Source organism: Bombus flavifrons, chromosome 2 (genome assembly GCF_040668555.2).
Source record: "Bombus flavifrons isolate JBK064 chromosome 2, iyBomFlav1_principal, whole genome shotgun sequence".
Classification (NCBI taxonomy): Eukaryota; Metazoa; Arthropoda; class Insecta; order Hymenoptera; family Apidae; genus Bombus; species Bombus flavifrons.
Genome location: NC_138443.1, coordinates 9,945,020 through 9,966,852, shown reverse-complemented (window position 1 = coordinate 9,966,852; position 21,833 = coordinate 9,945,020). Strand labels below are relative to the sequence as shown.

The 21,833-nt window shown below is 36.2% G+C and overlaps 3 protein-coding genes and 1 long non-coding RNA gene across 23 annotated transcripts in view; 1 reads left to right on the top strand and 3 right to left on the bottom strand.

The window, feature by feature from the left end:
* Window positions 1-5,254, top strand: part of kug (FAT atypical cadherin kugelei) — a 501,386-nt gene extending 496,132 nt beyond the window's left edge. For 8 of the 11 annotated variants that reach the window (XM_069132177.1, XM_069132176.1, XM_069132174.1 and 5 more), the window contains 4 exons: window positions 170-503; window positions 883-1,023; window positions 1,340-1,486; window positions 1,888-5,254. In XM_069132177.1, coding sequence (XP_068988278.1) covers window positions 170-503; window positions 883-1,023; window positions 1,340-1,486; window positions 1,888-2,438 — 1,173 coding nt within the window. In that variant the 3' untranslated portion in view covers window positions 2,439-5,254. The remainder of the gene's footprint in view (window positions 1-169; window positions 504-882; window positions 1,024-1,339; window positions 1,487-1,887) is intronic. The other 3 variants (XM_069132173.1, XM_069132178.1, XM_069132179.1) reach the window with 3 other exon arrangements.
* Window positions 5,255-5,436: 182 nt separating this feature from the next.
* On the bottom strand, window positions 5,437-9,422 carry Trap1 (TNF receptor associated protein 1). Its single transcript, XM_069130154.1, has 13 exons — window positions 9,269-9,422; window positions 9,003-9,098; window positions 8,860-8,942; window positions 8,530-8,757; window positions 8,243-8,409; window positions 7,357-7,466; window positions 7,212-7,285; window positions 6,792-7,138; window positions 6,555-6,702; window positions 6,304-6,431; window positions 6,055-6,236; window positions 5,686-5,984; window positions 5,437-5,605 (listed from the first exon to the last, which is right to left on the bottom strand). Exons 1-13 carry the CDS (start codon window positions 9,387-9,389, stop codon window positions 5,504-5,506), a joined length of 2,085 nt encoding a protein of 694 aa, XP_068986255.1. The 5' UTR covers window positions 9,390-9,422; the 3' UTR covers window positions 5,437-5,503.
* A 1,397-nt stretch (window positions 9,423-10,819) lies between these two features.
* On the bottom strand, window positions 10,820-13,554 carry LOC138189867 (uncharacterized). Its single transcript, XR_011176140.1, has 2 exons — window positions 12,018-13,554; window positions 10,820-11,805 (listed from the first exon to the last, which is right to left on the bottom strand). It is a non-coding gene; the product is annotated as an uncharacterized LOC138189867 (long non-coding RNA).
* A 949-nt stretch (window positions 13,555-14,503) lies between these two features.
* mam (neurogenic protein mastermind) overlaps window positions 14,504-21,833 on the bottom strand; it is a 246,051-nt gene continuing 238,721 nt past the window's right edge. For all 10 annotated transcript variants that reach the window (XM_069132111.1, XM_069132112.1, XM_069132113.1 and 7 more), the window contains one exon: window positions 14,504-21,273. In XM_069132111.1, the coding sequence (XP_068988212.1) occupies window positions 21,032-21,273 (242 nt within the window). In that variant the 3' untranslated portion in view covers window positions 14,504-21,031. The remainder of the gene's footprint in view (window positions 21,274-21,833) is intronic.

Genomic DNA, 21,833 nt, shown 5'->3' with positions numbered 1-21,833 from the left:
AATCATACCTCGATCGTACGCCAATGATAGACGATTTTTCTTTTTTATTTTTGTCTTTTTTTTCTAATGGCGTTCTTTTTCTTGATTTGCGATCATCAGCCGATATTCCCTCTCCTGCGAGTGATGCGTGCATTGAGTTTAAGGTTTTTCGTGTGATTCTTTTTTGCAGAGAGAACCTCCCCAATGTCCTCCTAGACCCGCTTCCTATACTCCCAGCTCGAACAACGAGCCAGCCGCGTACGGTAACTCGGCAGCGGTGGCACTAAATAATTTAGACACGCTGCGAAGTTATGGCAGCGCCGGTGACGAGCTGGAGAATTTCCCGCCAGATTATTTGAGAAACCTAAATCGCAGCACACCTGTGCCCCCTCCGTCCTTAACCCTCGCTAACCCAGTCGGCGGAAACGCTACAGGCAGCGACACGGATAGCCTTCATAAGCCGAGCTGGCAAGAACAGATGCAACTAGCTTCCTTCATCACGGACACAACAAAGATAAAAAATGGTGAGTAGTATGCGTCGCTGATTGCCCCGATTCATCGTAGCTTCTTACTTTTGTTTTCGCTTGTCGCATGCATTCGTGGGTGGAATTTATAGCTTGATCCATTGACTCGATCTCTCTTTTACTTATCCTATTCTCTGTGGATCCTACTTATTTCTATCTCTCCCTCGTTTCTCTCGTTTAATCATTTCGTCGGACTTTCTCACCTTCCTTTATCGCCATTTTACGCCTTTGTCACCATCTTACATTCTACTTCTCGTTCTTCTGTCTGTTTCTCTTGATCGTTTCCCTCTTCTTAATACGAATGTCCGGAAACGTATGCTGACTTGGGCGTGTAGCGAATCGAATTAACATTGGTGTATCGTATTGTGTGCGCTAACAGACCTGAAACGAGCGAGCCCAGTGGTACCGGAGCTGACCACTGGAGGACTTCTACTAAATCCTTCTCGACGCGTGCCTCATGGAGGTGGGACCTCCGTTGCCTCCATGACGTCCATCGAGGATGATCCTCGTATAGTCGGTGGTAAGTCGAGATAGTAATGCCTGAAAGAACAGCCGAATACCTAAGGATACACATTTTGATATTTGGGTCGCTTTGCTTGTCGCTATCTCTTCTCTATCGGTTAGATTCTAATTTTTTTTTTTTTTTTTTACTCTTTATATAATACCAGGCAGACACTCCGCTTCCTTCTCTCTCTCTCTCTCTCTCTCTTTCTCTCTCTTACTCTCACTCTCTCACTTTCTTCTTTTCTCTCTTTCTCACTTTAGACTCCGTATCGCGACGTCAGATCGTCGCATGTAGCGTGTCGGAGTACAGTTGTTGTCTGCAATGCTTTTAGGGTATCACTGGGATTGTTCAGACTGGGTCAGGCCAAGCCAAAACCCCTTGCCTAATATCACGGAGGTGCCTGGAAGCGAAGTACCAGACTCGTCCAGCTTCCACAGCAATGAGAGTAACGAATCAAACACTCATCAGTTACCGTCAGGTGAGTACGCGACTGCATGTTTCGCAGTACAATTGCTTCCACTCGCGGCTAGTTGAAACAGTTTTAGTTCATTATATCTGTAGACATATTATATGTAAGATAATTTTAGGCGAGGCTATCGAATCTTTTGTTTCCTTTAAACGATTTGCCGTCTTAAATGGATAGTAGCTGCAGAAAGGGATGCATGTGACATAGCACTAAGGTAGACTTGGTGGTTTGCCTTTTTAACCTTCGATTGGTAGGGTGTAATATTTGTAATAAATATTTATAATATCCAATGAAATTGATCTGCGATGTCAACTGTCCCCCCTTTTTTTTCTCAGAGAGCTGCTTAGTATTTAATTTAATTGTCAATTATGAATGAATCGCGTTATTAAAATAACGAAATGTATTCGTTTTAGTGCACGGCTCTGTAGATCCAGCGAGGGACATCGAGACGTTGAACGAAGATCAAGAATCAGAGTACGTCGGGGACTCGGAATGCGGGACTGAATTTTCTGAGCAGTATCAGTGCGCGGAAACGCAACGTTTAAATCCCTTGGATAGCGGCGGCGAGGGAGAATACAAATATAAAGGTTCCGAAAGTTATCTCCGTCATCCAAACTCTTATCTACCGCATTACAACATCCACACGGACACGGAGAACGAAACAAATCCTTTGAATGGACGTCTTAGTACTTTAGAATCTGACGAAGAGGAAGACGATGTAGTGCCTTATGGTTTCCCAAGCACCCGACGCAACCGATGCCACAAGGGAGACGAGGTCGACGAAATCGGTTCGGTAATCACCACGCTCGAAGAGAGAAATTCATTATTGGGCGGTGCAACCAGCAACAGCGACTTATCAACCAACTTATGCGAAATTGACGATTCCGAATACGAGATCGCCGATCAAAAGAGCAATGGCCGCTTGTGGTTGTCGGGGAATGGTATCACGCAGACCTCGGTGTGACAAACAGTGGTGCCACGACTTGAGAACAGACTGAACGTGATCGTGTTTTTCTGTGCTTCTTGAACAAAGACAGTGCGAATGTTATGTGAATATAGGACGAAAAAATATTGTACATACGTATTATCGAATCAGAGGTAGAGAGAAAGATAGAAGGTCTGTACAGAGGCAGCTATGAATATAAGGAAATTGACGAATACGAGCTAATTAAAGAACGGTATGGAAATAATCACATACTGAGCCAACGGTGTGCGCCGTTTGCACATCGTACCTCAAATCTCCTATGTAGGTAGAGCTTAGGTACTTTAACGTACTTAATTCAGCGATCCTCGAAACAATTCTATTGAGTCGCAAGTATGAAAATGAACGTACATGTATCTGGGAACAATTCTTGTTTTCATACGACACTTACGTTATATATTTCATGGTAATTAAAATAGGGCCATTTAACGAATTGGTAAGGAGTTGGTTACAAAACATTGCATATTCTATCGAAGACGCATTCATTTTATAGACAAGTTACATTCTGACGATTTTACGATATATGGACCATTAGGAGTTTCGTTTAACGGTAAAACATCTTTTCAATTCTACCAGAGGGGATGAGGTTTAGTAAAAAAATATATAATATACATATGTATATGTATACAATATGAAAAATATATGTATACATATATATCGTGACAACTATACGCAACTATTACGAGTAAGAAATTATCTTGATTAAGGATAAAATTTGTTACTTGAGAGAAGTAAATTTAATCACGACCGCGTTGTCAGACCAATGACTATTATTTAATGACCTATCGTTTAAATTTAAAACTTATCCACAACTATAATTCCACTGCAAAAAAATACATAGGTACATTTATGTATTTTTACTATTTGCTAACCGACTTTATTTTGGTTACATACGAAATAAACAGAAGGACTACTTAATAATATAGATATAAGTACAGCATAGTCTAGTGAGTAAATGAATTGACTCTAGTGAAAGAAACAGTGCTCTGCTTCTAGGGCGAATATATGTGCATGTCTGCTGGCGTTTACTGCAGCAAAGCACAATAGTTAAAGAGATATGAAATATTTTTACTGTGATGATAATAATGTTTATACAATGATCAAATACTATGACTTGTATGATAATGATTGTAATATTAACTATCCAACGTTTTTTAAAAGAAAAGAAATTAAAGAATCGCGGAAGATAGTATTCCATTTCCGCGCGTACGTATTGCTAAGTCAATGTTCTATTCGTTTAACTGCATCTATTTTATTTTCCCTCTCTTCTTTTCTCATTTCTTATTTCGAACTTTTCCTTCCATTAGTCACCATCAGTTCAACAGACATAACTGCATATATGGTGCTACTACTTACATCACGCTTTAACATTTTTATCTACTCGATAAGACTGCTCAGCAATGTGGATCGTACGCAATTCATCGACACTCTTATCATGAATTACATAGTTCTCACGCTGTTATTTTTCATCATGAAAATCTGTCCAAGTAACGATAATGAAACATTTTTTGAACTGCCAACTTAATAATAAATGCCGTACGAACAAAGGTATTTCCCTTGATTAATTTGTGTAGTTAAGCGTGACACACAAAGGGTCAAGAAACTGTTATTTCTGTGCCTAATGTCTTTTAAATACCGTGTACTTCCATGCAAGATATGTTTTCTTTCCGTTGGACAAATATTTTAGCGGCAGCTTAATTGGGAGAGGTGTACACGTTCTTTTTATACATGTAGAATTCTACTGGCAAATTTATTGTTTATGTTCCTGTTCTGTAAAGAATGTTAGCCATCTTATTCTACATTTAGTGGGATAAATCAGTAAACCACGTTAATAATAATGTGAAACAGGGTGACATATTCTTTTTTTGTTTTGACCAAGAGGAAGAGAAAATTGTCTTCTTCTTATATAAGTTTGAAACAGCTGTGCCTCTCCTTTCTGAAATTTCAATGCAATTACTTACACGGATACAATTGAACATAGACAATTTATTCTATATTAGAATGAAATATATAAGAATACTGTACAGTTTTAACTTAACAAATTGTATCAGAATCAACATCAACACGCAATGAAAATTTCAGTTTGCGTCGAAGCACAGCGAGGTTCGTAACTGTTAAGATTAGTTTTATATTTTACGGATTAACAATGAAGACATATTGGTTAAAGACTGTAAACTGATGCGGATGAAACGAGATCATCCATTTATAAATATTGTACCAATCAGTTTGTAATCACGTGGATGTTGCAAAATATTTGGTTGTAAAGATAAAAATGAGGAAGCGCAATATTTTATAGAAGTTCTGACCGATTAGCGATATTAAGGTTTGGACGAAACGTTTTCGTAAAGTAGGATTTAATAATTTCGCACTATTAATGGTTTAAGCAATCGGAATTGATCGAAACGAATATATTTCATTTGTGTGCGTTTACTTTTTTTATTTTTCAAACTACTTATTATGGATCTTTATACTTGATTATAACTTATAAAATAATAAATAGTTCCACTTATTTCTTATTTTATTGTAACTTGCCATAATTATACGACAATGAAGAATGTAGGAAATTAAACACGAAAAAGATGTGGGTACAACTTCCAAATTCACCGCAACTTAGCCCTGCTAATAGGATACATATCGATATCATGAAATCCTTCAAACAATGAGGAACTTGACTTGTTATAATTAGAAGGCTATAATTAATTTGTACAAGATCAACCTATTGTAATAAATAATACAATCTTGCCTACGTTTTCTGTTATTATATTAGTACCAAAACCATTACCACACGAAGTATAAAAGTATAGAAGTTACTATGCGATTACCGGTCTCAAATGATTCCTTTCCATGTTTCAATTTATTAATTAAGCTGAATGGAACAATGAATGTAATAAAATACATAAAATAATTTATTCTACGAAAAGGATAAATATAAATGATAATACAAAAATAATAATACAAATTGTAGAAAATTATATTTTATTTGAAATGTTCATATATAGAACATATTGATAATTTATTACAGTATTTTTCCAAATATTTTATGTAAATTAATGTTTCTCTAATGCTGCAGTCAGCAATTTATTCAGAGACACTAATAATATACGTGGGTTATCAATTAAACCAGCTTCTACCATACTGTTCGTGAATAACTGGAACAGATTAAGAAGAGATTTAGAACACATAAAATCCGAGGCTATCAAAAATAACATAATAGATCATAATATAATACCTGTTCTATGAGAAGATCTGCTAATTTTGTATTGGTGTTCATTAATTCACAAAGCTTTTTAATGAGGAAATGATTAGGATTTATTTCCAAACATGGCCGAAGCATGGAGTAAAGCATTTCATTTCCTAATTGACGTGTTTGTAAGCGGGTAAAGTGTCTTGCACTTGCCATCTCTGGAACTGTAACAACACACGGATGTGACTCAAGTCGAGTCGTTGTTTTAATGTCATGAGCCTTTCCGCTCAAAACTTTCTTCATGTATGTTATAAGATTGTTCATTTCGCCTTCATTAATAATACCTAAACAAGAAGAAATATTAAAATAGAACAATTTATACAAATTCGAAAGTCATTCAGACATATCACGTACCAGGACTATCAGATTTTGAATCTGGTTCACATAACTCTTCTTCAATAGAAGTCAACTTATGAGAGTTAAACTGTTTTAAGTGTAAGAAAATCACATCGTCATACGCTTCATAGCAAAATATTACTTCAATATTCCGTTTCTTTAGAGATTCGTAATATGGTGATTGTTCAGCTAAGCTTCGGCTAAAATTAAGAAGTAAATACAAATACTGTCATAATAATTTATAGTAGGAAAAAGTAATTAACTTACCTTGGTGCTAATAGGTAATAGATCTTATTTTGATTAGAAGGCATTCGTTTGCAGTAATCTTCTAGACTTATTAATTCCTCCGGTGGCATTGCAGACGATTGGAATCGTAAAAGTTTAGCGATGTTTTCCTAATAAACAATAACACAAGAACCAAACAAAGAGATATATAACAAAAACTATTACAGAAGCGATGAAAATAATATCTACATGTATTAATAAAAAAGAAATATATATATACATATATATATTACCTTTTCCATTTGAGAATCAGTGCTTACAATACCTTCTTTTAAAAAGACACTGTAATCTTTGTAAAATTTGTCGTAGTCTTCAGCACATTTCTGAGATTTTGTATTCAAAAATTTTAAGACTCGCGTGGTTAGAACATTACGCAATTTCCTACATTAAAAGTTAAAATAAATAAATCAAATTAAAATGATTACAACCATTCATATAACATTACATATTTTAATCAACTTTTGTCTTACCCAATTAAAGTACTATTCTGCAATAATTCACGACTTAAATTAAGAGGAATATCTTCAGAATCAATTACTCCTTTGATGAAACGCATCCACTTTGGCAAAATATTTTCGATCTTATTTTTAATTAAAACTTTACGGCTATATAACGAAACCCCACTTGTTTCATTTTTCGCGAAATCATATAATGGTGGTTTTTGTTCTGGGAAATATAATAACGCCCTTATATTAAGTGGAACGTCGGTCGAGTAATGTAATATGAATCGCGGAGAATCGAAACAGTTCCCAATAAATCTATAGAACTCATTATGTTGTAATGGTGTAATATCTTTTGGATCAAGCATCCACAATGGCTAAAAAAATACATATAGCTACACAATTCAATATAAAATATCCTGGGAAATGTAAGCATTTCTTCTATCATACCTGCAGGGTATTAACTCTTTTGCCATTAACATAAATAGGACTACTGATAAAGTTGCTGTACTTCATGATGAGATCTGTGAAATATTAATAGATTAATCAATAATCTAAAAATAAATAATCGCATGAAAATGTTTAAACCACATACTATTAATTGTGTCCTCATCGCTATAATGCCGGCACTCGAGATTCAAGTGTATAACAATTTTAGTTCCTGGTTGAACTCCCTCAGCCTTTGAGATTTTAAATGTATCAGAACTGAATAATAATTTATATTTTAATAATATATACATATACCTTCCATATTTCATAAAAATAAAAATTTCTAATTATTAAATTAATTATTAACACGTTCGTCGCCCAGCGTGTTTCGGCTATGTTTCCTGCGGGGCCCAAATCCGACCGTGGCTACGTCCAGTGACCCGCTATGTCACTTCGAGCCCGAACCCATCGTCATAAAGCCAGATTGGAATATTAAAACTATTTCTTATTTTTATTACTTAAGTGTAGCTATAGTAAAAGTCTGGACTGGGGTATTGGGGTTTATCCCAACATTCCAGACGGGAAATCCCGATGTTCTTTCATCTCCGACAAATATATTTAGTTCTGAAATGGAGAAAGCGATAAACTTTCCAGCTAGAGTATTCCGAGGGATCTCATGGCAGATATCTCAGATCTTTGATTTAGTCGAGAAGCATACTTGTGAGACGTACATCAGTGATTTTTTCATCCTCAAAATGTTCAGTATACAGTGTGAAAATATATTTGAAAGTGAGGAGAGTAGTGATGACGAAGTAGTGAATTTTAGAAAAAAAAAACTATAAATAGAATTTCATCGAGTTCGAATATTGAGGAAGCCACGGTCGGATTTGGGCCTCGCAAGAAACATAGCCGAAACACGCTGGGCGACGAACGTGTTAACTCGAACAAGAAGAGCGTCACCATACGTTGGTGACGGGGCTCCCACGGAAGTATACCCGTCGCACGAATATGTGCGACGTGGCGACGAACGTGTTAAAAAGAACACTTTTTACCCATCAGAAACCCAGCAAAAGCCTTCAGCATCTGGTGCATATGATTTTGTAAACACTTCTACTTTATCAGCAACCATAAAAGCACTATAGAAGCCAACTCCAAATTGCCCAATAATTTGTGACATATCACCGGCATCTTGTTTCTCTTTTAATTTTTCTAAAAAAGCCTATATTAAAGAAAAATTTACATGATAAAATAAAAAGTTTCTGTGTAATATGGCTAAAATCGTAAAATATATGTAGTATATAATTAATTCATTTTAATTGGTATTGTTAATTATACTTACTCTAGAACCAGATCTAGCTATAATTCCTAGATTTGATACCAGTTCTTCATGAGTCATACCAATTCCTGTATCCTGAATTATAAGTATTCTATTTTGTTTATCAGTACCAATATGAATTTCCAAATTTCTGTCACCAATAATATCTGTAGCTTTAGAATCATTTAAGCGCATATATCTTAATTTTTCAAGTGCATCACTTGCATTAGAAATTAATTCACGTAGAAATACCTTTCGATCAAAGTAAAAGAGAAAAACATTTTTTGATTAAATATTTATTTCCTAGAAATTAAGTAACATTAAAATAATAGCATAAGATAAGGGCAATGGTACCTCTTTATTTGAATACAAAGACTTTGCAACAATTTGTAAAAGCATCTGTGTTTCTGACCGGAATTCATGTTTGTCTCCTTCCTCTAAAAAAATTAAAAGATGTTATATAAAAGATATATTTTGAATATTACACGTGCAAATACCTATAGGTTTTTCTACATCTTTTATAATATTATGAGTTTCTGTGGTTTGTGTCGCTGCCTGAGAAGAATAGCTTTGTGCCAGAGTGCCAGCTATACCTATGCATTCAAAAATCAATTATTTTGTGTATACAGAATGTAATTATATAAATATTATATTAAATTCATTTTATAGGATTAAGGAAAACATGTTCACATAACCTTAAAATGTACGTAATTAAAAAAATAATATAGAAATGAAAATGATATGACGTGAAAAATATACAAACCTGAAAACCGCTGACATTGTTTTCCTAAAATTCGTCTTCCACAGCTCAGACTTAACGGTCTTGTAAGGTTTTTTCCGAATTTAATCGCGAACCTCAATCTATGAACGGTAGACATAGCCATGCTTTTGAAATAACTAAAACGTCACTAACATCGACGTCGCACGGAATTGGTCCAAAGCCAGGCGCTTACCGGCGATTTGAAAAAGAGCGGTAAAACGCTGCATGGTACCACGAGCAGATATATATAAGATTTTAGTCATCATTTTCACACGAGAAGAATTGTTTTAGCTCCATCGGTCGAGTAACAGAATTACATTATTGTAAAATGATACAATTACACAAATTATTACACCTAAGTTGTAAAATTGTACAATTATTGTAAGCTTACCAATAAACAAAACGTTTAATTATATAAAATCCTTCCAACATCCATAATTCTTAAATCCAGTCCAATTCCTATTAGTTTAAGGAATAAATTATTAAAAAATGATCAAGAAGTTCGAGAAAATTGATAAGTATTGTTAAGTATCAAGAGAGTATTAATAGAGTATTCAATTAAGAGTCATAAGAAGTATTAGAAATCTTCCAAAATTCCAGAAAATGACACCATTTTCTGAGAAAATTCAAGAGCTGAAATTTGGCGTTCGAGCCACGAATTTGTCAGTCAAAATAGCGATTTTGTATCAATAGAACATGATAGCATAGGAGGTGGTGCGACCTCGGCCATTGTTGGAAATAACATCATATTCCAAAAATTTCTCAAAACCGAAATTTTCAACTGATCGAAAAATTTTTCAGCCGACTTGCGATTTTGTATCAGGAAATCATCATAACATAGAAGATGGCACTATTTCGTTAAATGTTAGGATTTGATGTCATTTCTCAGAATTTTCGAAAACTATTCCTTTTTCTATACGATTCCTTTTTAAATTTCGCGTGTTTTTAACTATTTCCTGAGTTCACCTTTTGATTTTCTATGGGACTGTATAGCGAAAAGGATACTAAATAATAGGACTATAAGGTGGTGTTAAACTATCCTTTATATATTATAGACTATTATATGCTATTATACTATTATAAAAAGATGATCATACAGAAGCTGGCACATTCTATTATAAAGTAATGTAAGATGTTCTATTTATTTTGTAATATGGTTTTTTAATTGAAATATTACAATATGAATTCCATTAGAATGCAAATTACTAAATGTAAAAGTAAATAATCATAATTAGACTGTCGATTTTGATATGCAGTCGTATTTTTGAGAACATCTGTAAGTAAAGTAGTAAAGAAGCAAAATCTCGATAGAAAATTGGCTTACCTATCAAGTACTAGGTCAGATGACTCATTTCTGTTCTGCTGATCTCTGAAATTGTCTCTCATGCAAAATGTTTATAACATTGAAGCAAAACCTAACTTTCTGCATTACGTATTCGAACTGTTCAGTAATTAAATTTAAAAACTTTGGTTTTCGTTCTAGTTCTAAAAAAATTACTTAAATACTAGGATAGGAAGTAAAGTGGGATGAAATTGAAGTAAATTAAACACAGGTTATGGCATATAAATTTGTTTATTATTATTATCTGTATAATATATTTGAAACAATATCATTCTACAACATTGCATAAAAATATACAAAGACATGACAAAATGTCTTGACTCTCGTTTGATAAAACATGTTTATGAATAATTTGATCAGCGTTGCACCGCTATCAGATTTAACTAAATTCATTCATTTAATAGGTCACTTTCGAATTACATTATATTAAACCGCTATTTATTTTTTTCCTTTTTTTCTTTTTCTTTCTCTTAATGTCCTCACTTAAAGGATTCGTCGACGAATCTAGGGCAAAACCAAATAACCTTCCGTGTTTTATTTAGAACTGCCGTTCGCACGTAACATACGATGAAACAAAATAAAAATTAGAGTTCACGACTTTTAAGTGGGCATATTTCTCATTTGATAAACACTTATAAAATAACTCGATATAAACGGGACCTATAGCGATATAAACAATTATTTATCCTGTTTATGTTCTTTCTTATGCAATGAAAGAATGTATGGCCCAATAAAAAAAAGGAACGTTCATTCTCCGATCACGTGTCTATTTATCGTGTGCTTAAAGCCAAGAGAAGTCTAAGTGATCCGAGATAAATCTAAACGGAGGAAAGAATTCAAAAACCGCGCGTTCATTATCTTTTAGAATGCACGCGTCGTATTAGAAGTGTAACGAAATTTACTAGAACCGGAAACGAAGCGCAACCGTAGACGAAGAATTCGCTTCGAGTGCGTCATAAACATGTTTAGAGAGTACATAGGCCAGAAATAAAAGTAAAAGGAAGGAAGGAACGAACGAATGAACGAAAAAAAGGAAATAATTAAAAGTCGATAAAAAGAAAACACGAGAGATGAAGAAGTAGAATCGGTGTCTTGAATGTATGAACGAAAACGGTGATCCTTTTCCCACTGTGGCCTTTGATGAAAATTGAAATCGGCTCAGATTTAGCAACACTCTCATCCGAACATAATTATCTTGCTTTTGAGATCATTGGCCGAAGGATAACAATGGTAATTATAATATTAATAATGATAATAGTAATAAGTAATAATAATAATTAATAATAATAATAATAAAATAATAATATGACAATAATAATATGATAATAATAATAGTTACTTAGAAATAATAATAATAATAGTAATAAAAATAACTATCCGTAAACTATCCTTTACCAAGGGAGATATTACCCATTAGCTTATGTACATAATCTGTGTATATGATTTCTCATTTCTCTTCCTCCGTTCTCCGTCTTAAATTACGAATTATTACAATAATTCACTATCGAATTCGCTTCGATCAGCAACATAAATAACTATAACGCAACACTGTCTTCTTCCTTTCATCTTTTTTTTCTGTTTTGTTCGTTTATTTACAGGCATTGTTTCCCTCGCGTCTCCATCCAATCAACGCGTGTCCACTCACTCTCTATTTCTAACTCTTCCTTTATCTCTTACTGTTTCGCTCTTTTTTTCCCTCGTTTGTTTCACTACTGTTTTATTGCTACCTCGTCTCGTCTCTCTCTCTCTCTTTCTCTCTCTCGGTAAACCGATCTGCTTTCACGTGTTCGCGAACGGAAAGAAACGGCGAAGCGTAAATTTCACGGCACGGATCATCGAAAACTATATCGGCGAACACTCGCGAAGAATCTGCTTCATTCGAGTCCCCGGGATGATCGCTTGCTGCGCCCTCTTTTTGACTAAAACTTCCGCGCGACGAACAATGCGCCCTCTATACGTACGCGCATCTAGTTATCGTTACAGCATTAACAATATAATATATCACAATCTCGTTAAGAACAATAGCATGAAGAAAGAGTATTGAATCTGCGTCGATTGATCTGCGGCGAAAGCGCTAGCACGTTCATCCCGTTTCGCGTGTGATTCTTCTTTACCCTTCCTATCGTATTATTTTCCTTAATTCACAATTGTAATTAAAGAATTTAGAATTTCAATCAACAGAATTTTAATCAACATCGATATTATTCGTTTCTTGCTCTACATTATCTTTCTTCCGTTTTTTTTTTTCTTCTAGTTATATATCGATTCATCCTATCCATTCATAAAATAGTGACTTTCAATAATTAATTTTTTAAATTTTCTCAATCATTAATTATTTCGTTTCGTTTTATTTCGCAAGATTGTCACTGTGCACGCCCGTTACGTACCGTCACGGACCGTATCCTATGACCTGTTCGAAGCGATTTCTCGCCGAGAAGGGAGAGAAACGGCTTTCGTTTGCATTCTCGATCCCCTCTCGCGCGCAATTCGGTCGAAGAAGAAAACATCAAGACTCTGTGGCGCGGCGGTGTTCGCCGATTATCCGTCAGCCGCAAAAATTACAGTCACGTGCTTCGCTCGCTTTCTCTTTGTCTCTACCTACCTCCCACCAATCGCATACTGACTTACTACACGCTATTTACAATATACGACGAAGGAAAAAAGAAACCGATACGTCGCTATGCTTCTGTCGCCGTGATTCTGAGTCGTCGTCGTAGCCATCGTTGTTGGTCAAATATTATTTTATCGCATTTATCGAAACCTCCTCGCGCATTATAAATACTGATCCCTCAAGCATTATTCTGAATTGTATTCATTTACCGCGAGATAAATATATATATATATAATCAATTGGTTCATTCGAAGGAATTGTCGAGAAAAAGATATCTATATATATATATATATATATATATATATATGTATATATAACTATATATATATATATATATATATATATATATATATATATATAACTATATATATATATATATATATATATATATATATATATATATATAGTTATATATACACACACACACACGCATATCTATATATATATATATATATATATATATATATATATATATATATATATATATATATATATATATATATATATATATATATATATATATATATATATATATAGATATGCGTGTGTGTGTGTGTATATATAACTATATACTATATGTATAATTATTATATTCTCAAACTCATTGAGTCACCCTCTGCTTTTTCTCGTCTCTTCCTCTCGTTGAATCGATTTCGTTGTTGCAAAGAACAGTCTCTTCGAATTGAAAATTCGCTATAGTTCAATAACCTCGACAAACTGAGAGTTTTAATAATTAATTCGGTATTCACGTTTAAACTTGAATATAGTTTCTAATATAAGAGAAATAGGAACACGTAAAACCGATCGTTCATTAAAACGCAAATTGAAATAAAATTTTCGAGGATATACGGGTGTTCGTCGTAGAGACTGTCTTTGGAAAAAACGAAATTCCCTGGATGACGGTACATGAGTGAGGTGTATGAAAAAGAGGTTTCGATGTTTGCGACAACCTCGACGACTGTTTTTCGTATTCTTGTAAAGAGAGGATCAGTAGAAAATCATCTAGTCGACGCTCTACACAAAAGGCAAGCGAGTATAAAATAAACTGGATACAAGAACCACGAGTTGGTTTTATATAACCTTGAAATATAGGTATACCGTCCAATTTTTCACATTTTTATACTTCACTTTTTTTTTCTTTTTTTGTTCTCTCGCAATAGAGTGAAATTATATGTGTGTGTTTTTATTGTTACTGTTTCTTTTGTGTCAAGAACAAGAACTTAGAAAATATCTCGATACTTTTACTCTCGCTGACTTTTACGACGAAGGATGATTAACGTTTCAGATCTGTCGCCGTTTTAGGGAAAAAACGACTGTGAGTTAACAAACACATTCCTTCTAGTCAAAATATTTACCGTTACGTTGGAAATTAAAGAATCATATCTTCTCGTCTGTTTTAACAGATAATTCGCGAGATATTTCCGGAAGTTTGTTTTGCTCTACTGTACTTGGACTCGAGATTTTTACGCGGCCCAAACGTCTTCAGTGTTTACGTAATTTGTAGTTGCTAGAATGTGCAACTTCGAAACGAGAATTTGTCCTAATCCAGAATAGTTACGTGAACTCTGCCTTTCTCTATCGCAAAGGTCAGTTAATTGATAGTTTCACCACAGATTTTTCATGAGCCATTCGGTGTTGTGTATATAGTGGAGCGTTGCGTGCTCTGTCGATGTCGACCAGTGGATCGTCATTGCACTTACATGTTCTATCAATGAAATTTGCAAACTATTACAAACCGAATATATTATTCTATTTCACTTTTATCGTTTATCTTTAGTAATACTTATTTCTTACTTTCATCTCAAATAGTCGTAACCTACTGGAAATGGAAGTAAAGGAAAGTAAGATTGCCCTAACAAATTCACTTTCTTATATCGTTCATTATATACAACATCTAATGAACTAATTCTCAAAATCATGGACTTTGGTGAAAAACGATTGGCCCACTCGAATTTGTATGAAAGAAAAGACTTATTAATCACAGTACAGCTTGCACAATATGCACATTGGTATATAGGACGACACTTAACCAAGGATATAGTTATCAATACGATCAGATTATAAATCAATGCCTTTTTCACCTTGGCATACTTATATAGAATTGCGAATCTAAGATCGACGACTTTATTCAAATACTAATACTATTTGGGTTTTAAATAATATTTAATAATTACAAAAGCTTGGATAAACTTTGGTTGACAAATCTTAATGAGATTCTAAATAGATTGAAGGTTCTCGAGTGAATTTCAAAATACTAAATCTCGATAGATAGAATGACACAGTTAATTCTCCAAAAATCAATTTCGGAATCTATCTAAAACAAAATTTAATAAACGAATAAATCAAAACGAAACTTCGAATTAACAGGATACTCTAATAAAACAGAAACTAAAAATACGATTCTATTATGACACGATTTACATGAACATAATTCTACGAACAACCCAAATCGATCAACGAAACATGATACAAAAACAAATTACTATGAATCTTTTACATCCATATGATCCTCCGTGACCTAAAACTCAACTGAATCTACTGGAGTTACTGCTCACAAGAATCATAATCCGATGCCACAGAAATATTTCTCCATCACCATAGACATCTGCTCTATCCCAGGGAAATTCTCCCGTAAAACCGTAAGAGTCCGTTTAGAGCTCTACCCTTATGCCACGATAGTAATTTCACGAGGAGCCAAGGCCGGCGAATTGACATTTTCGGGTTGGCTTCCCTCCTCTTTCCTTTTCTCTCTCCTCTTGTAATCCTTATCCCTCATCGCTGCTCCTACACTCGCTCCTATTTTCAGTCTGGTCTCTCCCTAACCGTGATATTGATCCTCCGCCCCTTTCCGCCCCCGCGTTCGTCGCGACCGTACGCGTTAGGCCGCCGCCGTTCGACCTAGTGTCGGAACGTCGAGGTGCAGATGAAAACGTCGTCTTCGCAGAAACAATGAATTCTATGAGTTAACTGGTTCATCTACGAGACAACAACCAAAGTGGTTCCTCCCCTCACGGAGAGTAATACCGTAATATTTGTTAATATAGAAATGTTTGATGAGGAACGAGGATTAACACGGAACGCGAGGAATCCGCTTAGCAACAACAGCTTCGAAGGAATCGATAATGAGCGAAGTTTCGTTAGGATTATCGCGCAAACAGCGTGGATACGCTTCGCGTGCGCCACCACCGGATCAGTCAGGATTCGCTATTTTCATTTGGTTTCTCTGTCTCTTTTTCACCGTGTCGATCGATGAGCGCTATCGTGAATTTTTCAGCGATCGCCGGCAGTGTCCTCGAGCAGAAACGCATCCGCCTCCGATTCTCTCCGGAGAGAATCGATAAAAAGGTGAGCACTTCGAAAAATGGCCCAATCAGAGGGAAAATCTGTGTAGGCATGAAACGATCTCCGAAACGTTTAGTTCGATTGCACGAGAGACGTGTGAACATTGGAAGTACGTATAATACCGTGAAATGAATGGAAGATGCAAAATGGTTTAGGATCGCGGACAGATCGATGAGACTCTGGTTGGTCCTGCTCTGTGCCGCTTTCTGGCTGTTGTTCTATGTAGGAACTGTGTTTCGATTATATTCTTCGCGTGTAAATAACCGACATTGAAACGCGTTAAACAGTCCGATGGATCGCGGGTTTAACACGAATCGACAATTAGCGAAGTTACGGGGAACCCGGCAAACAGTACCGTTTTATCGACATTTATGGCGCGTCCTGCACGCGTTGTTTATCATTGGGAACGAAATTTCATCGAGTTACACGGTCGATTTCTCCCGTTTTAATCTTTGGTTTCTCCGTTTGTTGTTGTTGTGTTGGAAAATGGAAAATCGATTTGGAAATATACGACTCGTCGTGAGATGAGACGATAATATTATCCAGAAGCGAAGTAAAGAAACGATTGTAGGAACTCAACGCTTTTTATTAATAACAGTTCGAAATTCAACATGAACTTTATTCTATGCGAAATGCCCGTGTATCATATAAAGTTATAAATATTATAAATAATTAGGTATATATTTATCCGGCACGAGACTCCTCGATGAACTGACACATACCCGGGAGCCTTTCTTTTATTTTGTCCGCTCCGGCTGAAACGTCGTCTAACCAACATCGACTGTCGACAGTGCAAGAGAAAACAGCTCGATCGTTGTTAACTTTTTTCATGGATCTTATTTCAATCTTTATGTCCATTTTTCTCTTTCATTTTTTTCCCCTAAAACGTGGAAGATCGAGTGGCATACTCACGAGGATCGGAAACACATTTTGTATGCATCGCGTAAAGATTTTCGTGAAAATAATAGAGATTAGAACTGTTAATCCGGTATTCTGTCACGAAATAATTCGAGGCACTGATGTCTCACTTTCTCCATTGTTCTCTCTCGTTTTGTCGTGTGTATAAAAAGGAAAAACGATCCACCGCGACAATCGACACCACTGCACGCTTTTTTACTCTCTTTTTGGTTGGTCCCTAATGCTCTCTTTCTCTCTCGCATTCTCGCATTCTCTCGCTTTCGTTCGTCCACGAAAAAACGTATGTATATTCATTACTTCTATTAAGAATCACGGAAAAAAGCAAAGAGAACAGAACAACCACGTGTGGCGACTTCGTTACTCTCATCACTATGCTTGATTCTCTCCGTTTACATCATACGTCCTCATTAAATCAACGTGACACGATCAGAGCACCTGTCCCCTTCGTTCCCCCCATTTTTTTAATTATTATTCTTTCTCCACATTTTTCGCTTTTTTTTATGTCGTTTTTTTTCATTCTTTAGATTATGTTTCATGGCCCCAATATTTTACAAGACAATAAATGACGTCGTTTCGTCTGATTCAAGAAAATTTCATCCTTTATTTATTTTACGTTAAAAAAAAAAGGAACCGCGCGGCGCGCGTACTGTCTTCTTTTTGCTAATTTTCGCATGACACGAACATGCTCGAAATCGGAGACGCGATCTCCATTCGAGCGCTGAATATAACTGCGAGCGACGAGCGAAACTCCAATCGGAAAGTATTCGTGCACGCTTTTCGGCGAACGGTCGAGGATTATTTTACTTTTCGTTACTTTCCTGCACTCTCGTTTCTCTGCTGTCTTTCTTTTCTACTTTCTACCGGGCGTCCCGTATATTCACTCGGTGTTCTTGAATTCTAGTGCGTCTATCTTATCTCGATGGTTTCCTCGTAAACTTCGTTTTTTCATCTATTTCGACCTTTCTCTCTCTCTCTCTCTCTCTTTTTCTAGAAACGATAGTTTTGATTAGACGAACCGTGAATCTCTAACTCCATTTTCATTATCTATGGAATGTATTTACTATTTGGAAGATTAGTCGCGAACCCGCCATCTGGTGACGATGAACTGTAGCTCGATACATTTCATAAATCACCGTATCAATCGAACGTTTCGCATGAATTCTGACTGAAAATGGATCAAACGATAAGTACTAATGCTATCCTGTTACAACAATTCTTGGTATTTCGAAAGAGCCGAAAAGAACCGGAATATCCGCGAGAAGAGCATTCGGTTCATCGTACCAAGAACGATGTTCGCAGCTGACCGTAATTATTTCATGTGCAACCTGTCGAATTCGGCGACAGAGCACATTCTATGGAACTAAAACTCAATAAATACGCTCGGATCGAGGAAATGTGCTTTATCGCCGCGCGAAACACACATACACAATCACGCGTTGTCTCATTCTTTCTCACCGATTCATTCGTTTCACTTTTTCGCACCAATTATATTCTTTTTTCCCATATTCTCAAATATTCTATCTCTTTCTATTTTCATCCGTATCACTATTTCTCGCCATTCGCTCTTGAATCGTGCGTTATCATCGATTACTATTATCATTATATATATATATATATATATATTTATTTATTTATTTATATATATATATGTATAATATTCACCTATATCGTAGGGCTCTTAAATTTTAATCGGCTAAAGTTTGCGAACTTATCGTCCTGAATTTTCTTCTAACTCGTATGTGTACGTGTATATGTATGTGTGTGTGTTTATGTAATCGTGTATTTTTATGTACAGTCAAGATTGTAATTTATCCCGTAGCAACACTAACACTGCGTTCTTAGGAAGGGTTTCTTCATTCTCTCCCACTCTTACTCGCTCCGTCTCTTTCTCTCCTCATCATCAAACGCGACGCGAACCCTGCGAGACGTGGACCGATCGATCGGGCCGAAACACTGGCCCGTCGTCGCAGGCCACGATGTAATTCATCGGGAATCGAATAATATATCTCATAATTGACTTTCTGTTAATTGTAGAATACGCGAACGTTCGCGGCATCGTTTAAATACGCTATTATCTCTAGCAATTGTTATTATCGTAATAATGTAATTAGCTGTAAATCGAAGTTCAGCGACGGTCGAATGTCGACTCGTTAAAGAAAATCGACGATTCAATATTCTTTCGCTCGATCGTCGACCGAAAGGATAAATGAAACGTCATTGTAACAAAAACGACGACACGATCGATCGTGAACCGACGATTATTAGGACGATATTTTCTTTTGTTCGCTTGTCCGCTGACGATTCTCGATCGTGGATCATCGCGTGAAAAATCAAGAGAAAGAATTCTACCGTTGGTCGTTTTGTGGAGTGCGCGTCGAAGTCACCGCGCAGTGTCGTCGACGCGTGCACTCGAGAGAGAAAGATCGATCGATCCTCACTCCGGTGCGACCGTCACTGCGAAAACTTGAGAACATGGGGAGCAGCGAAAGAAAAAGGATTCGAACATGCCACTTACATGGCGATTAAACGTCACTATATATATTATTATATGTGTATATGTAATATAAAATGTTTGCGGAGCAACGAACGACGGGACGAATTTTTACGCGTGCCTCTTGATTTCCCACGCTGTCGACCGTCCACTGGTTCTATTTCGATCTATTTACCTCTCTTTTCCTTACTCTCTTGTTTCTGCTGCTTCTTTGACCGTTTATCGTTTAAGAAATTAAATTTTACTAAAAGATGATTGCCTAGAAGAATAGTCGCCAGCCGAAGGATAGCTGCCGAAAATGCACTACGACCGGTTTCCATGCAAGCGAGACGTCGAACCGGATGCCCTCTGACGAACGAATTTTTCAACTCGCGCACCCTCTATCGTCCGCAAGCCGAACATCGAACTGTCTGAGGAAACTTACTACACGTATGGATCTATCATATACACGTGTCGCGATACCGACCGTCATTTACTTCTGGTTCGACCGGATCAAACACCCCGACCGCGCGTTTTCAAATTAGATTAATCGATGAACATGTCTGATCATTGGAGGACGCGCGTTACAGGTAACCGTGATCGTCGCGGTTCAACGAGTGGTCGTCACAACACGGAAATCAATAATCTTATGTCTCCTCGCCCCCTTTCACTCGTTTCGTCTACTTTCGACTCCGTTCACAGTCCATTCACCGCTACAGTTTTGCCATATTACCATCAAGACTAACAAATGGTACGATCACGTTCCACGAACCCAGTAAACCTGTTAACTTTTACCAACTAATTTTCTCTTGACGCGACTATTACGTCTCGTCATTATTTATCGATCTCGAAGGAACTGTTAAACGAATTGTCAGCGCAGCACGCGATGGAGAATGCTGCGCGTGCAGTCAAAGCGAATCTACTTATGGACGTAAGCATTTTTTCTGGGGGTGATCGATCCTAGCGCGTGTATGTATCATCGTACGTCGTTCTTTTTCACATTTTCACTTTTTTTTGCGTTTTGAACCGGTCTTTGAGTGAATTAAAATCCGATTTTCCGAATAGACCGCGATAGGCGTGGTCTTACAGAATATCGAGGTTGAAGCCCGCCGTAGAGTCGAGGGAATTCAGCAGTTCCTGAGCGCTGAAGTTCGACGTGTCTCCAGTCGGAAGGTTCTCCAGAAATTCGAGGCTAAAGTCCGCTGCAGCTACGGAAGGGTCCGTAGTGGTGGCCGGCGGTTGCGCATGTTGCTGTTGCTGTTGAGACAGGCTGCGCACTCCTGGACTACCAGCACCGTACTGTTGATGCGGGTGCAGGGGAGAACCTGTAAGGGAATCGTTCGAACGTGATTGATAACGAGCAAATGATTTTATGATAATGTATAAGGAGGATGAATACACTAATGAGGATTAGTACAAATGATTTGATAGTGTAATAATATGGTCGAGGATAGAACGAGTTAAAGTATTTGCATATTTTCGTATTAAGCACGAAAAAAATGTAATATTAGCTGTTTCCTGTATAAATAAATTTTAATAGCATCGCTGCGTGTGTTATGACACTATTATTAATTTTTAAAAATAATCAATATATCTTTGGTTTTGTTTTTGTGATACAACAATTCCTTAAGATAATCTTGTGTGTAAAAAGGGAGAACTTGAACTTTATTGACTGCTTTTGATCAATTACAATGGATACTTCATTAAGAAATAATAACACGAACAACTTAAATACGCATATAACTATCGTAAAACATGTTCCAATGTCCTATTACTTTTCTAACAGAAGCCCGATTTATCATACTAATATAACAAAAATAAACACAAAGATATAAACTTAACTGTTTAAAACATCGTTAACACGATTAATTATTTCGTTATACGC